This window comes from Notothenia rossii, assembly GCF_949606895.1.
Source record: "Notothenia rossii genome assembly, chromosome: 7".
NCBI lineage: Eukaryota > Metazoa > Chordata > Actinopteri > Perciformes > Nototheniidae > Notothenia > Notothenia rossii.
The window spans coordinates 67,067,743-67,085,395 of NC_136905.1; the positions used below are offsets into that span (position 1 = coordinate 67,067,743).

Below are 17,653 nucleotides of genomic sequence, written 5' to 3' on the forward strand. Positions count from 1 at the left end.
GCTGACTGACATGTAGCAGTTTGTTTCAAATATGTATTTGTGTATAGATATTACCACAGAGCTTTAGCAATACTGTATGGTGGTATAAGAACATTCATGAATTTCATGTGTGTACGTGTGTTTTTTCGTTAAAATAACGGTCTAGAATAATGTTAATATTTCTTTATAAAAAGTTATAAACTTTACTATCGTTATAACCATAGTTATAACACATTGGCTTGTAGCTTTTCCTTAGAAATAACTTTCGTTTTATTTTGAAAACACCGGAAGTGGGAGTGCTGCTCCGACAGCTCGTTATTATAAGAGCTCATCTGTAGCTCGGTAGCTAGGTTGGCAGTAGGTTGTTTTCTTTATAGCCGCCTGGGCTTCCCACTCGTCGCTGCTGAACTCCGCCACTGCAAAATCGGTCATTACAGCGGCACACAGACGGACTATAGGTTACAGGTTTGTTTTGCTTGCTTTGACATTATACACATTTAATCTGACAGCTACCTGGCTATAACGTCACGTTCTGTATCTGTCAGCCATGTTACTGTATATCTATCAAATGATTCAGCTAACCACAGTAACCGTGTTTATTTTTAGCAGCTAACCTGCGCCGACTGCAGTGCAATGGCACATATATAGGCGCTGTGTTTTTGCTGGAGGCGAACATTGTTGACGATACGATGGTGACATGGAGGTTTATGTTAATGTAGGGAAAATATGCGGGTGAATTTATTTTTGTTTCTTTTGGTTATTTTTTTTACAGAGTGTAAGCTAGCGCACTAGCTGTCTTCTATTGTAAAGCTAAGAGGTAACGTTAGCTAGCGAGTTTTTATGTCCTCCGTTCAGAAATCAAGCCAAGGCCCCAGTCAACAAAACATAACAGTACTGTTACAGTGTCTGAACAACATAAAGCTTAAATGCACAGCAGCATTAATGCGGTTGGCTTGAGGTTAACCACAAACGATATGCTTATTGCTTATTAACCAGTACGGTCAGTTCACTTTAAGTAGCGTTAGCACTGGATTAAGAAGATCATGCTTCTTTAGCTTGCCTCACAGTGCAATGCTATGCGTGCATGTTGTTATACATACTGTATAAGTAAAACAAATGCATCATTCTGCTTTTCCTCAACGCTTGCTGTAATTACGTCATGTTGAACAGGACTTTTCAGGCTTGTAGTTGCAGGGACAAGATAATGGTTAATTTACATGATAATTTACAGTATGTCCATTGGCTGGTGGTCACATGTCAGTTAATCAGAATATTCCACTGCATCACTAGCCTTCACACAATGTCAACAATGCACTGATATGTGGATTCCTGCTCTCAGATGGACCAGCAGGACCAGTCCTATATGTTTGCCAGTCTGAAACGGCCTCACTCCGAGCAGCTGCTGCAAGGCCTCCAGCTCTTGCGGCAGGATCACGAACTATGTGACATTGTCCTGCGTGTGGGTGATGCCAAGATCCATGCCCACAAAGTAGTGCTGGCCAGCATCAGCCCATACTTCAAGGCCATGTTCACAGGTAACCTGTCAGAAAAGGAGACCTCTGAGGTGGATTTTCAGTGCATCGATGAGACTGCCTTGCAGGTATGCTTGGACACAGCACACACACACCATATAAACTGCACTGATTCACTGCTGTACTGCTTTTATTTTTTATGTGACACCTTTACTCTTTATTTTCTAGGCCATTGTCGAGTATGCCTACACTGGCACCGTGTTTATCTCCCAGGAAACGGTGGAATCTCTGCTACCGGCTGCCGACTTACTCCAGGTTAAGCTAGTACTTAAGGAGTGCTGCTCCTTCTTAGAGAGCCAGCTGGATGCTGGAAACTGTATAGGCATCTCCCGCTTTGCAGAGACGTATGGCTGTCATGACCTGTGCCTGGCTGCAACTAAGTTCATCTGTGAGAACTTTGAGGAAGTTTGTTTGACAGAGGAGTTTTTCGAACTGACGAGGGCCGAGTTAGATGAAATCGTGTCCAATGACTGCCTTAAGGTGGTCACAGAGGAGACTGTGTTTTACGCCCTGGAGTCGTGGATCAAATATGATGTAACTGAGAGACAGCAGCATCTATCCCAGCTCCTGCACTGTGTTCGCCTTCCACTCCTCAGCGTCAAATTTCTCACTCGCCTATATGAAGCCAACCACCTTATACGAGATGACCACGCATGCAAGCACCTGCTCAACGAGGCCCTTAAATATCATTTTATGCCCGAACACCGGCTTTCCTATCAGACTGTGTTGTCGGCGCGGCCCCGGTGTGCCCCCAAGGTTCTGCTTGCTGTAGGAGGCAAGGCGGGATTGTTTGCAACATTAGAAAGGTAATAATAATCATGTTATGATCTATTGACAACTTTCCAAATTCTGAATGATTTCTTGCTTTTTTGTTTTGTGTATTTAAAAATAAACTAACCAGACAACATGAATCTATCTCTTGCAGCATAGAAATGTATTTCCCTCGGACAGATTCCTGGATAGGACTGGCCCCTCTCAGTGGACCCCGATATGAATTTGGAGTGGCAGTGCTGGACCACAAGGTGTACGTGGTGGGAGGAATCGCCACACACATGAGACAGGGCATTAGCTATCGGAGGCACGAGAGCACAGTGGAGAGCTGGGACCCCGAGAGCAACACCTGGTCCTCGGTGGAGCGCATGGCTGAGTGCCGCAGCACACTGGGGGTGGTGGTGCTGGCGGGCGAGCTGTATGCCCTCGGAGGCTACGACGGCCAGTACTACCTCCAGTCGGTGGAGAAATACGTCCCCAAGTTGAAGGAGTGGCAGCCTGTGGCACCCATGACCAAGTCCCGAAGCTGCTTTGCCACAGCAGTGCTGGATGGCATGGTGTACGCTATCGGAGGCTATGGCCCGGCCCATATGAATAGGTAAAACCACTGAGAATTGATAGAGCTCTATGTACCTGTGGATGTGTACTCTATGTTATGAGATGTCAAACACAAGGAATAGTTTGTAACCTAATTACTCTAGCTGACCTGTGAACTTGTATGAGAACTACTTGATTTAAGTCGGTGTTAATTGTGAAAAGCGAAATATTTGATCCCTGTAATTGGACACCAGCGGGTTAAATGGGCATGTTTATTAAGATGAATAATTATCTTTAGATGACCTAATGTAGAAAAGGCCTAATTAATGCCATCGCTCAGTCATTTATATGATATTTAGCACATCTGTTTCTCACCCCTTTCAAATGTAACTTCTTTCATTGAAGTTTCTGTATGATAAAAACACTGCAGAAAGCCACAAAGGGTCAAAATATGCACCGAATCTTGCTTTGCTCCTACAGACGACATTTGTGATTATCAATCTAAGTTTGTGGTGCTCTACCACATCCTATCTATCTTTTTAAATAGTCTTTAATCTCAGTGAAAACCTTGTAGCCCTTTTCAGACCTCCCGACCAGCTCTCTCCCTCAAAGTCTTGTTAGTTATTACATAGAACTGGTAATCAAGTGAAGGATGTCAAGTGTTGCTGAGAAAATGTCCAGGATCTTGTTAATGAGTGAACAGAAGTGGTTGCTGAAGTTTCATGGAGATGGTGCCGACTGTGTGCTGCTGGTTAGACCTCTGTTGTTGCCGTGGATCTCTCGAGAGCAGCGCCTCTGTTGCTCGTTTCCTTGACTCCTGAAACCCCTCAGGAGAATGTGTTTGGATGGAAAATCTTTGGAGACAATTCTTTTTTCTTTCCACAATGGCTAATGTCTTTACATACTGCAAAACAATCCCTGATTGCTAGCGTTCCAGGTACTGTCAGGGAATTTTTTTGTCCAAGTTGATGACTTACCACTACCATTAGTTGCCCTCTTGATAGTCGCATCATGTGTGGGATCACAGATCAGACTTATACTGTTCTCTTATAAATGTGCAATTAACAATCAAATATGACTACCTATTGGTCCAATTCATTTTACAATTGTATAGACAAATGAACTATATACTATATCATATACTTAACAATAACTAAGTATTGCCAATTTTCCAAATAACTCCTCATTTTATTTATTAACTATTGTTCCACTTGTGTCTTTTTTATGATGTCAAAAATGTCTGGGGCTCTGTCGGGGATTGCATATTGATGGAAGATGACATCAGTTTGGACTTTTCAAACCATTGAGTGACTCTGCTGCCTCTTGTTCACACAGCGTGGAGCGGTACGACACCAGCAAGGATGCCTGGGAAATGGTAGCCCCCATGGCAGACAAGAGGATCAACTTCGGAGTGGGCGTCATGCTGGGCTTCATATTTGTGGTGGGCGGACACAACGGAGTGTCACACCTGTCTAGCATTGAGAGGTTTGATCCGCATCAGAACCAGTGGACAGCCTGTCGGCCAATGAATGAACCACGCACTGGTGAGTTTACATTATAATGGTATAACTGAACCCCCCCCGTTTGTGTGATTTTGCCAATTTGGTTTTGTTGACTCCTATTGGCAATATCTTAAGAGACTGCTTGCAAAGACATAAAGGGAATGTTTACGCTAACATTTTAAATATTTCCTTTTCCTCTAACCTCTAGTGCAACTTTTTTTGGTGTGAGTTGGCAGCTGTTGGAGATACTAGAATTGTCAGTCTGTGGTGTAGCCCCAAATTGCTATTAAATGTGTTTTTAAAAACAATAACTTTACAGCGTTGTCTTTTTGTAGATATCATGACCTGGCGCTTATGATAATTCACTCGTGCAAGCTTCCGTCTTTACATTGATAGGATATTCCCGTATTATTTGGTAGAAAAAACAAGTTCCTACATGAAAATGCTCACAACTAGTTATGTGGATTATCTTAAATAACATTGAGGTGATGACTTTTGGAAAAAGACATTGCCGTAGAGTTTTTCAAATAATTTTTTGGGGTGTCATCCACTTCCATTATTTTGGAGAGATGGCTGATATTTGGATGAACTCTTACTTTTTTTATTTATAGTAAATTGGATCTCATCAGTACATGCAGACTATAATTTTAACCAAGATAACTGCATCCAGAAAATGGTGGGACATTCCTGTAATTAACTTCATATGGCTGACATTGTCTTGCAGGTGTGGGCTCCGCCATTGTGGACAACTACCTCTATGTGGTGGGCGGTCACTCCGGGTCTTCTTACCTGAATACTGTCCAGCGCTACGACCCCATCTCGGACAGCTGGTTGGACTCGAGCGGCATGATGTATTGCCGCTGCAACTTTGGTCTGACTGCCCTTTGACCCATGGCCCAGCCAGCCAGCTAGGACCCCATAAGAGAACTTAGACACAAAGACGTTTCTTTTTTGTTGTCTCCTCCTCCTCCCCCACATTCATCCTCCAGGTGCAGAGGAGCGCTGCACACCACCAAGAACACCGGAGGAGAGAGAGAGAGAGAGAGAGAGAGAGAGAGATCCTGCTGGGTGGGTGGATGGATGTGCCGGGGCTAGCTGGCTGGCTAGATGGAGACCACAGACGTGGCTGCAGAGATGGAGAAGAGCTGCGGAACAGAGAGGAAGATGATTGGACGCCTGTTGTCACGGGCACAAGGAGACGACCGCTCTACTGCTGCTGGACCACAATGAGGACTCCGAGCCATTTCCCAGGGGATTGTGGGAGAAAACTTGTCACTTTTAGTTGTTTTCTGTTATGTTAGCAGACATTTATTTGTTCTCCTTCATGCCATCAATTGTGTTTAATACCCGCTGCAACTGGAACCACGGGTTCAGATTTTGTAGAACACTGCAGTTTTGTGTGTGTGTGTGTGTGTGTGTGTGTGTGTGTGTGTGTGTGTGTGTGTGTGTGTGTGTGTGTGTGTGTGTGTGTGTGTGTGTGTGTGTGTGTGTGTGTGTGTGTGTGTGTGTGTGTGTGGCTCGGGCTCAGCAACCCAGGAGTTCTGCATCAAAATCAGTGCTTCACAAAAAAGAGAAAAGTTGGAATCTTTATATTTTCAAAAAGGGCTGCCTTACTCTCTTGTAAATAGTCTAAATAAAATATATGAATATATCCTTTAGTGCATTGCCTGTAAATGTTTTTCTGCACTGGGTCACTAGTGTGTGTGTATGTGCGGATGTGTGTGTAGTTTGATTCCCAGGGTCAGTGTAGAGGTGAGTGACAGATTCTCCTGAGAGAGTTTGTCGCCAGTTTCTGCTTCATCCTCGGAGCCATTTGAATCCCCCATGTTCTATCTTCTGTTACATCTTCCTAAGGTCAGGTCATGCACTTGCTCCTCTTCACAATTGTTGAAATCGACCTTAGCCCTCCTTTCACCCTTTGGTCTGTACACAATACCAACTGGTGCTATATTTAGGATTCAGGATTCAGCTGTTTGTCTGTGTTGCCTCACACAATTAGGTCAACCTCTGTTCAGCCTCTGCTACATTACTAGAAGATGTTACTCATTTGATTTGTTTGCATTTAATAATTGAATGGCCCTCAACCATGCAATAAAAATAAAGCCCTACTGGAAGGAAGCCTGCGGTTGGAAAACTGCAAACTTCTGTCCTCATAAATATCTAAAAGGTTGGAAATCTAGCACTTTTTTTGGATGGATTCTGTTATTTTATTTATCCCTTCCCCACATCCTCCCTGTTTCTGGATATGAGCATGCTTTGCCATTGTCTCGATCCCCTGATTGGCTCCAACACTTGCTCTTTTCACTTACAAACTGCGTGAAATGTGATCCCCATCTTGCTCAGGTTTGAGATAATCCATTCACAGCTTCATGTGAAGTGCCAAAAAATTACTTTTTTTTTGCTCTTTCCCACCCCCAGTGCTAGAAACGGCTTCCTTCGTGTGCCACAATTTGGAACATTCTATTCTCGTCCTTATTGCTAATGTATTAGTAATGCACCAAGGGCTGTGCCAGCCAACTCAGGCCATTTTCCCTCTGTCCCCAGTCCTGGGTGTTGGGAGTGCTCCCCTGGGTGTGGGACTTCCAGACTGGCTGAGGGTGTCACTATTGTGCAGCCTTTGAGGGGGTGGCTAGGCTAAACAGAGAGGTCAAGCAACGCACAGCAATAGAGGGAGCGCTAGGCTAGAAAATGCTAGGTGAGGTGTGTGTTATGTTGAGTCACTTAATGTTCAAGACGTGTAGTTTGAGTCTCTGTGTGTGCGCTGATGTCTGCACACAGGTGAAACTGTAATGGAGCTCTGCATTGCACTTACCAAACTATTTGATACATATTGTAATTTGTGTATATATGTTTAATTTAGGATAACGGCATTTAGATAATGCAATAAGACTTCTGTTCTCTCTGTGGATGAATAGCGTTTTTGTTTGTGTCTCTTTAAAAAGCCAAGGCATCTCATATTGCTGTAACAGAACCCCACATGGCATGTCTGTTGATTCACTGTGGACGTCTGATGGAACTTCAAACGGTACCTTTGCCTCATCCCACCACACACCCTGTTTTGTCATTTTGTAGTGCATGCTGGATCATTTGTACAAGGCATATGTTTATCGAGGCAGATTCAGATTGATTGTGTCATTAATTGTAATGAATGGCCTAATTTAAATTGTATTTTTCTTTTTTAAATCAGCTGTTCTCATCACAAACGTCTTGTAAATGTTAGAAGGGACATGTGCTCTTCTATTTGTACTCTAAAGTTGATGTTTGTGAAATGACTAGGGAAAGCATTACTACAGATAAGATCTTCTAATGACATGTGTCTTGCAATATTGTCATCTTGTTGAGTGTAGAGTACTGTCTTCACGATTTCTGCTTTATTTTGAAAGAGTAATGAATAAGCAACCTAAGGATATTCTGCAAAATGTTAATTAAGAAAGATGTGAATGACTTCTTTTGTATTTATTATAATTTTTGTATGTTCTGTAATCTGATTTTTGTTTTCTAATTCTGTGTATTGTGCGAGATTTTGTTAGTTGCTTAACAGCCAAAGCACAAATCACGCAGGCGTAATTATGTGCTGCAGCCATGACTCATCCAGCACCAATGTTATGTACAGTGTCATGATTTGAGGTGTATATTAACTACTTATTTCGGAGGGACGATGATGAAAATATCTGCAAACGTGAATCTGCAAAAAGAAGGGATGTTGAAATTGAGTTTGCATTTTCATTACGGCCTAACCAATGTCATGTTTTTGCCACCACTCTCACCAAAGTGCTTGTTCAAAGAAAGCAGATGGATGACTAACACCTCTGGTCTGCAATGGACTGCCACTCTGTTTGTGTCTGAAAGAAAAACCCTTTGAAACTGATGTCAATGTTAGCCAAAAGACCACTCTGCTTCTTTTACATTTCCACCCCCCCCATTGTGTGTCTGGAGTAAGGTGATGATCTTGAATTTTATATCCTGTGGATTAATACTGGAAGTACAAGATAACCTTAGGCGTAGAAACCGTAGCTTTTCACATTTGATCATGTTTTGATTGAAGACATTTTACAAACATTTTAGTCAGTTTGTGTGGTGCAGTTGTACCCAGTTTAAAAATAAATGCCTGCCTTAAAAGGTACCGTCTGCTTTTATGTGGCTCTTCTTGTTATACACATTACACATCCAACAAAAATAATCCAATACAAGTGTACTCCAAAATATTTTTATTCTGCATAGAAAGAAAATTGGCTGCTCAATGACTGATGCATCACTTCCAGAACTTTCTTTGGCAGAGGCACTGTGTAATGCCAAGTATTCCTTAAAGAGGCCCTATTATGCTTCTTTCATGTAGTGTGTTATCCTTTGTTTACCTTGTAAGATAATGACATCACTATGTAACACTTCCGCTTCTATAGGCTCGCACTACAACACATTGTACATAATAGGCTAGAGGCAGTACATCTCTAAGCAGTGGACCAATCACAACAGAGCCGGCCATCTGACAAATCAGAGCAGGCTGGGCTCTGGTTTCAAACAGAGGCTGAAAAGAGGTGCTGCAGTATGAGAACAATAAAAGACCTTTTTGTACATTAAAGAATGTACAGATGCCACAATAGAGGCACAAAATACAAATACAATATTATTTAATAAGCTGAAAATGAGGATAATAGGGCTCCTTTAAGGTTAAATGTGTAAATATGCATGTTTCCTTTGTTGTAGTGACAGAAAAAAGATACTTCAGACTGCCCTCATGCTTCATACATAAATGAAGATATTTGTATTTTAACACTCACTCATTGCATGGAATGCCTGCCTCCAATTTAAGACATCTTCACACAAAAAGAGTAAACCTTGACAGGGACAACAGCCTTATTTGGTTGGTTTTTATCCTCAGACCATGGTGTAAATAGAAAAAGACACCAGCAAAATTGTAAACTTGCAATTTTGAAAGAAATGAGATATACAGTCATTGTCTTCCCCTATTGCTATACAATAGCAACTGCACCCTCAGAGTGTAATCCATTAACCATGGCGTTTTTAACACATCAATCTCCTTCGTTTGTCGGGTATCTGAATACGCATTACTCACTGCTACTGTTATTTAGGCGTATTAACCCAGAACTATTATAGTCCATTATATTCTTGGATACCAAGCATGCCCAAAAGAAATTTAGCAAATTAAGATTTCTGCAAGCAGTCAGCTCAAAGGAAGCATCCGTCATTCAGCAGAGGAAGCTGACAGGAATGACTCAAAAAAGAACTAATGATATGATAAGTAGAAAATAATCGTATAAAACATATTTGTAGGAAGTTTGTGTGATAAGTTCACTTGTCGGAGGAGCGGATGTAGACCAGAGAGGAGAGCAGCAGGAGCTCAGGGGGCCGGTGCAGCAGGATGAGGTTGTCGCTCCTCAGACCGTCGTAGTGCATCCAGCAGCCGTCTATCTGGAAGGCTGCGGAGTAGTGATGCTCCTCCTTGTTGAAGAGTGTGGCGCCCTCTAGTAAGTACCTGTGGAGAAAAAAAATTGTTCTTCAATTTAAAAAAATGTCTTTATGATGTTCAGGATAGGCAAAGAAAGAGCATACTATTTCTGAGGAAAATATACTGGAGGAAAAAAAGTTGTAGAAGAAGAACTAGATACTTTATTTTGCAAAACAAATCTTGTGTCTTTAAATTCAGAATTATTTCTTAAAGTTCCCCTATTATACTGTTTTTCATCAATATATTATAGGTCTCAGATACAAAACATGTCTCTGAAGTGTTTGGCTGGAAACACCAAACAGATCATTGTAGCATCCCATAATCCCCTCTGTTTCAGCCCTGTTTCAAAAGTGCTGATTCTCTGTCTGTTACTTTAGATGAAAATAAGGAGCCCCTCCCCACGCCCCTCTGAGAGATATTTGGTTAAAAAGAACACAATGGTGCTCTAGAGCAGTGTTTTTCAAAGTGGGGGCCCCGACCCCCCGGGGGGCCGCCAGGGGGGTTCACTCAAAGTTTGAGTTAATGTTATTAATAACTGCATATCTATCAATTTATGTGTCCTTTGATGCCAGTCTTTTCATATTTTTTGTTTTTGAATCACACGACCGCCCTTCAAGCCAATCAAAATCGAGCTGCCGCTACTGCGAGTGAAAATCTGCTCAGCTTTTGGAGCAAGTGAGAGCTAGTGAATGTTTCGCTCTGCAGCTGGATGAGAGCACGGATGTAGCAAATGTCGCAGAATTGCTTGCATAAATCAGATTTATTTCAGAAGACAACTTTGTTGAGGAAATATTATTTTACAAAGCGCTGGAAGGTATGACCACATGAAGAGACATTTAGATGAGTACATCATCTCAAACGGACTTGACTGGTCTCGTTGTGTGGGTGTGTGTGCAGATGGGGTAGTGGGGCTATGACAGGCAAAGAAAGCGGAGTGACAGCTTTGATCAGGCAGAAGGCCCCAAATGTAGTGGCAACGCACTGCATGTTCCATCGGGAGGCACTTGTACACATCATTTAAAAAAAAAATTGCAACAGGGGGGTCCCCGCCAGAGGATAATGCTATATGGGGGTCCTTGGCATGGCAAAGTTTGGGAACCCCTGCTCTAGAGGAGATTCAGGTGATAAGGTGGGGGGGGGGGGGGGGCTACCATGGTTGGTGATTGGCTAATTGTTACACAGGCCAAAACAATGTTGTGACATCATAAAGTGGCCAAAATCTGATCAGCTCATTTTCAGACAGGTTTTATAGAAATGGATCAGGACAAAAAGTGTGCAAATCTTTTTTCCTGAAACTTCCAGAATCTCTTTACACAGAGGATGAAAAAGTGAATGACTACATGAAAGAGTGGATTTTGCATTATAGGTGACCTTTAATAAATGTGCTATCATCTCATGATCCAATGTGGAGAATGCTTTGGTACAGCACTGTATACCAAGTCAATTAAAACATTTTTTAAACTTGCTAATTATCGGTTGAGCTTTAAATTTGCCAGTCTTTTTATTCTGACAATTCGGAAATATTTGTTGTAATAATCCTTCTTCTTTAGTACCCATCCCATGCAGCTCCTTACCTGTGCTGGCAGAGAGCTAGATGGTATGGAACATAGGACAGCTCCTCTGACTTCCACTGCTGCATGTTGAGAATGACAAAGGGTGGGGGTCCATGGCAGAAAACCCTCTGAGAGAACTCCCTCAGTCCATCACACCTAAATAAAAAAGGAGACATTTGTTAAGGAAGGGAGGTAATAGTTGAGTGAATTAGAAGATGATAAAAACCCTCCGTGTCTCACCCCAGTTCTGAGCAGAGCAGGAGTTTGGGGCAGAAGAACTCGTCCACGGCCGACTGGATGGGGTCTCTGTGAGGAAGCTCATGAGGAGGGCTGGAGGAAACATATCACAAATAGAGTTCCTGTCAATAACACACCATTGACCAACTTAAAATACTCTCATACCAAGACAATTCAGATTAATTGCATGAATATATGGATTAACATACAATTAAACAGGTGGAATTTAGTTTAGTATGTCAGGGGGTGAACATTCATCTATTTAAGTATGAATCTCTGCTGCAGTTGACCTAAGCTATTAGTACTATTTGAAGTGTTGACAAGGATCTCTACAGGGACAAAGTCCAGAGACATTTGACATGTTAAGCATTTGCTAGAGTATGACTAGATAAAGACAGCTGTTTTAAAATGTTGGATATCTGAATTAATAGTACTGCTGCATAAAAGTGTTGCATTTGATTGACTTTTCTGTTTATGGTTTTGTTCATTTTAACTCCTTTTCGTACTGTTGTGTATTTTAATCTACATTAATGCATTGTATTCTATAAGATCATCAAATGTTTGTAGCATCACTGTCCTCCTGTCAAGAGCCATACATGTCTAAAAAGTAAAAACACATGTTTTCATGAGTTATTGAGGAAAACAATTATGCTTTCTAACAATGCATTTCGCAGCTGATCCTATTAAAATAGTTTATTAAGATCAAGTAGTATCTTATCAAGTAAGATCATTTCTCAACACATTAAGCAAAACTTTATCCTTCAGTTTATCAGAAGAGTGAACATCCACACATCTGGAGATACACTGTTTTCACTGCACAGGAAGGGGATGGAACATTTCACATGCCTTTGAGTGAAACGTACAATATGTGTCACTTACATGTAGTGGAGTTTATAGGGCGGAAAATGCAAACACTCCAGTAAAGTAAAAGTTGCTTGGATTTTACTGAACTACATTACATTTCTGATCCATGATTCTCTAAGAAGTAGCATCCAGTTCCCTGTGTAACCTCCAGATAATATGACCCCTGTGTGCAGTGTACCTGGTGTTGATGGTCACCTTGATGAACTCCTGGAAGCGGCTGGGGCAGCTCCAGTTGGTGCACAGGCTCTCCTGCATGGTGGACATGAGGTTCTCCAGGTTCTCTGTGAAGTTTTCGTGCTCATTCCCAAAAAGGTCAATCTCCAGTGCTGCCTGGTGCACCTGAGAGCGGTACTGTCTTTTAGACATCCTGTCTAAGATCCACAGCACCTTCACTGTGGTGTAGTCACAGGAGTCCATCAGGTTGAGGAAGTACTCCACAAACTGCTTGCCCAGGAACACAGCCAGCTCCCTGGGAAAGCCCTCGTTGTCCCGCAGGATCACATACAGGATCACGAGGAAGCCATCGATGGTGCAGGTGTTTTTGAGGTTGATTTTGACGTACAGAGGGGTGCAGGATATAGCCTTTCGCCCTGCTTTAATAGTAAAGACGCCCCCCCAAGGCAGCACAGGCCTCCAGAAGGAGCGATCCTCTTCCTCATTGTTGTTGATGGAGGCACGGATTTCCTCAAACAGTGTCTTAGACCTAAAGAGACAAATGCATAGCAGAGGATTATAGGTGTTTAGTTTGTTGCACATATGGGTTTGGATTGGATAATGTTAAAATACGACGGCAATACTACCAAGTAACTCTATGTAAACATACGTAAGTCAGCTGGAATTGACAAAACAAGCAACGCAATGTCAAGTAATAGACAGAACCCCAAAAGCATGCTAGCTTAAAACATTAGCAGCTGCTATCTATTTACCTTTCGAAGTGGAGATTGTTCTCAGTGTTTGTTATTAGCGTTTGGAAGTCTTCGGTATCGCTCAAAACACAGTATCTACTCTCCATAGCTCTCGGTATTTCTTCATGTCTTAAATCGGACTGAAGCAAGCTATCTGAGTATAGTTTGTTCTAGCACTTTCTGGTGGTTATCCGAGTGACGACGCCCTGGCAAGGATCAAAACAATCCCGATGAAACGTCAAGTTGGGCAAATACAAACACTGCTGTGTTTTTAACGGATATCAGAGCGATGTGTTAATACAGTGCTGCCCTCTGCTGGTTCTCTCAGCGTTATCAAATTCTGTGTAGTCCCGCCCATCACCACACGCTCTTAAAAACTGGAAATCCCATTGGTTGTTAGGTTCTGCATGCAATTGGCTGTGAGAGTTGACAGATTGTCAATGGCCGCGCCCTTCTCTGCAGCCTTAACGCTATTCCTGAAAGTTAATACGATGGTTTTTGAGGATTGAGTGGAGAGTTCGGAGCGAGCGGAAACGGACGGAGGAAGCCGGAAGAAGAAAGTGAAGTTGGAGACACGCTGCAGAAAGTTCAGAGAGAGTCGGAAATCATCGAAACATACAGAAACGGTAGCATTGGACTGGTTAGCATAAACTGTACATTGACTGTATCATCATGTCAACCAGCTCAGATGGGACCCAAAGACCTGATATGGAATGGGAGGAAACCAAAGCTGTGAGGAAGAAAAGGGCTTTGAGGGAAAAAGTTAGCAGACCAAGAACACAAAGTTGGTCGGATTGGTCGAGTGGAGCAGGCTTAAACAAAAAACCAAAAGGCAGTCAAAATGGAAAAAAAGCTATTTCGAATACAGAACTAGAGCAGGAGTGGAAAGTTATAATAGAATTCAACCGGGATGGTGGGCATTACCACCCGATTCAACTGACAAAATCAATTGAGAAAGAAATGGGTAAAATCAAATTTGCCAAGTTTATGAACAACAAACGAGTTTTGATACAAGCAACCAGCAAGCAACAGCAGGGAAAAATACTTAAAATGACGACACTCAGTGGGGAAAAAATAAAGGCTCATATCCCAGGAGCAATGGCAATGTTGAGAGGAGTCATATCTGGAGTTCCACTTAATATGACTATGGATGATGTTAAAAAGGAGATTAAAGGAGGAAAAGTTATTGAGGCAAACAGACTTATGAGCAAAAGAGATGGCACATTGAAGGAAACACTTTCAGTAGTTATTCAGTTTGAGAAAAATATACCGAAATCTGTGCAAATAGGATACATGAACTACAGTGTGAGGGAATTCATCCCAAAACCACTTAGATGCTATGCATGCCAAAGAATGGGACACACAGCAATGCAGTGTAAAGGAAAACTAAGGTGTGCGAGATGTGGAGGCCAACATGAGTATGGGAAATGTGAAAAAGAGGCAAAGATGAAATGCTGTAATTGTGGAGGAGAGCACAGTGCGGCGTTTGGTGGATGTGTAGTGCAGAGAGAAGCCAGAGAAGCTCAGAGGGTCAAAGTACTCAGTAAAGTCTCATATGCAGAAGCCCTAAAGAAGGTTAGGGAAACGGAAGCAAACAATCAGGCTTCTAGTGGAAGGGTTCAAAGAAACTTAGTACAGAGTGGTAGCAACATTTCAGAAAGGCAGGTTACAAATCAAAGCCAAGTACCTGTGGAAATTAAAGAAGATGATAGCATTCTCGTGGTAAAGAAAGTCAACTTTATGACATTCATCTGTCATACCATTAATGTTGCAGCACAGATGAAGAAGAAAAGTGACAGAATCAAAACCATCGTGCAGGCAGCGGAGAAATTCCTTAACATTAGAGATATAAAAGCAGACCAGATACATGAATTACTAGCAACAAAAGATGTGGGAGAAACGGACAACCAGGATGAGGGTTAGCACGTTGTTAATGGTAATTCACATACTCCAGTGGAATGCTAGAAGCCTCATAGCTAATGGACAGGAGTTTAAAAAATATGTCTATGAGTTACAAACATTGCCAGATGTAATTTGTGTGCAAGAGTCTTGGTTAAAACCTCATCTAGACTTTATGATTCCAGGGTTCAGCTCTATCAGATATGATAGAGTTAGCAATCAAAATGGTGGAGGGTGTGTTACTTTCATAAAGGATGGGCTGGCCTATAGGGTAGTCCCATCCCCTGACGACAAGGAATGTGTCATAATAGAAATATGCAGCCCAAGGAAAGAAGGGAACATAAAGCTTATCAATTTCTATAACCCGTGTAAAAATCTGGACATTGAAACCTTACAGACAATAGCAGGGACGGCTCATAGAAGGGAAGTATGGTGTGGTGACTTTAATGCTCACAACAGCCTTTGGGGAAGCAGTCAAACAGACAGTAATGGGGATGTCGTAGAAGAAATGCTAGAGGAAAGATCACTGTTTTGCCTTAATGATGGACAAAAAACAAGAATAGACGTGAATAGGGGGACACAATCATGTTTGGACCTCACACTGGTGACGGATAGGTTAGTTAAATCATGTGAATGGTATGTTAAAAGTGATTCTACCATAGGAAGTGATCATTACCCAGTTTTCACAATCATCAATACAAAGGTATGTAGACAGGAAGGGAGTGTATTTACCAGGTGGTGCTTTGGTAAAGCTGACTGGGAAACATTTAGGCTTTACTGTAAGGAGTCAGCGCAATTGTTAACATTAGAAGGAAGTATAGAGGAGTGCTCAAATCAAGTCACAATGCACATTAAAGAAGCAGCAAATAAAACTATACCTAAAAGAACAACAGAGGGTAGGAAGAAAGTGGTTCCGTGGTGGAATGAGGAATGTAGCAGAGCTATTAAAGAACGAAACAAGGCATTTAGGTCTTTAAAGAAAAACTTGTCACAAGACAATATTTCAGATTATCAAAGGAAAAGGGCAGTAGCCCGTAAAACAGTAAAATATACAAAAAAGACGTCATGGAGAGAGTATTGTTCCACCATTGGAAGAGGAGTAAAGTTAGGGGATGTATGGTCGATGTTTAAACGGATGAATGGGAAAAGGAAGTCGGTTAAAATTCCCGCTTTGATTGATGGGGAGAAAGTGGCAGTGTCAAATGAAGAGAAGGCAGAATGTTTAGGTAGGGCATTTGCTGCGGTGCATAGTGGGGAACACCTTGATGACAAACATAGACAGCAAAAAGAGTGTGTATTAAGAGAAAATGAAAATGTGAGGGAAAAGAGACGGGATGATAATTCAGCTCTTGATGTAGACTTCTCAATAGCAGAACTTAAAATAGCTTTGCAAGGTACAGGATACTCAGCACCAGGACAAGACCAGCTATGCTATGCCATGTTCCGGCAGCTACCAGAGGAAACATTCAAATTAGTCCTGAGACTATTTAATCAAATCTGGAGAAACGGAGTCTTACCAATGAGTTGGAAAACGGCAGTTATATTGCCATTTAATAAGCCAGGGAAGGATCCTGCTAATCCCAATAATTACAGACCCATAGCATTAACATCACACTTATGTAAATGGATGGAGAAGATGATAGTGCATAGACTATCACACGTCTTAGAACAGAGAGGGTTAATAAGTCATTTTCAGAGTGGTTTTCGTAAAGGAAGATCCACAATAGATGCTTTGATTAGAGTAAGCAATGAGGTGGAAAAGACAGTGAAAATGAAAGAGGTTATGGCAATTGTATATTTTGATATTGAAAAGGCTTATGATTCTATGTGGAGGGATGGGTTGCTCATCAAATTGAGTAGAATGGGTGTTGGAGGGAGAATGTATAACTGGATCATGGCTTTTTTATCAGACAGAACATTCAGAGTTAAAGTAGGGGCAGAGGTTTCAAAAGAGTGCAGTATAGAAAATGGTATTCCTCAAGGGAGTTCAATCAGCCCGATATTATTTAATGTTATGATAAATGACATTTTTAGTAATTTGGATGGATGCATAAAATCTGCACTATATGCAGATGACGGGGCCATATGGATACGGGGAAGAAATGTTCCATATGTGTTTGAAAAAATAGGGAAAGCTATAAAGAAAGTGGAGAAGTGGTCATACAACTGGGGTTTCAAGCTGTCAGCAAGCAAATCTTGCTTTATGAAATTTACGAATAAACGCAAGATGGAGACTGAGAAGCTTACATTATATGGAAAGCCGATGAGTGAGGTCAATGAATTTAAATATCTGGGGCTATGGTTAGATAGTAAATATACATGGAAAACTCATATTAAACATTTGGAAACAAAATCCAAAAAAGTGTTGAACCTATTAAGAGCAGTGGCTGGATGTGACTGGGGGGCA

General features: G+C 41.7%; 2 protein-coding genes across 2 annotated transcripts; one reads left to right on the top strand and one right to left on the bottom strand.

Moving 5' to 3' along the window:
- The first annotated feature begins 296 nt into the window (after nucleotides 1-296).
- klhl28 (kelch like family member 28) lies at nucleotides 297-8,455 on the top strand. The gene is made up of 6 exons (XM_079640325.1): nucleotides 297-444; nucleotides 1,319-1,579; nucleotides 1,680-2,317; nucleotides 2,437-2,880; nucleotides 4,155-4,363; nucleotides 5,046-8,455. Exons 2-6 carry the CDS (start codon nucleotides 1,319-1,321, stop codon nucleotides 5,207-5,209), a joined length of 1,716 nt encoding a protein of 571 aa, XP_079496451.1. The 5' UTR covers nucleotides 297-444; the 3' UTR covers nucleotides 5,210-8,455.
- Nucleotides 8,456-8,512: 57 nt separating this feature from the next.
- On the bottom strand, nucleotides 8,513-13,722 carry dorip1 (dopamine receptor interacting protein 1). The gene is made up of 5 exons (XM_079640326.1): nucleotides 13,369-13,722; nucleotides 12,621-13,145; nucleotides 11,582-11,671; nucleotides 11,363-11,497; nucleotides 8,513-9,815 (listed from the first exon to the last, which is right to left on the bottom strand). The coding sequence occupies exons 1-5, from the start codon at nucleotides 13,452-13,454 to the stop codon at nucleotides 9,632-9,634; spliced, it is 1,020 nt and encodes a 339-aa protein (XP_079496452.1). The 5' UTR covers nucleotides 13,455-13,722; the 3' UTR covers nucleotides 8,513-9,631.
- Nucleotides 13,723-17,653: the final 3,931 nt, after the last annotated feature.

Excerpts from the sequence above, each read along its gene's own strand:
- klhl28 (XM_079640325.1), top strand. The coding sequence starts at position 1,319 with ATGGACCAGCAGGACCAGTCCTATATGTTTGCCAGTCTGAAACGGCCT. Across the intron at positions 1,580-1,679 it reads TCGATGAGACTGCCTTGCAG|GCCATTGTCGAGTATGCCTA; the intron begins GTATGCTTGGAC and ends TTTATTTTCTAG. Across the intron at positions 2,881-4,154 it reads GGCCCGGCCCATATGAATAG|CGTGGAGCGGTACGACACCA; the intron begins GTAAAACCACTG and ends TTGTTCACACAG.
- dorip1 (XM_079640326.1), bottom strand. The coding sequence starts at position 13,454 with ATGGAGAGTAGATACTGTGTTTTGAGCGATACCGAAGACTTCCAAACG. Across the intron at positions 11,498-11,581 it reads CTGCTCTGCTCAGAACTGGG|GTGTGATGGACTGAGGGAGT; the intron begins GTGAGACACGGA and ends TTTTTTATTTAG. Across the intron at positions 9,816-11,362 it reads CTAGCTCTCTGCCAGCACAG|GTACTTACTAGAGGGCGCCA; the intron begins GTAAGGAGCTGC and ends TTTTCTCCACAG.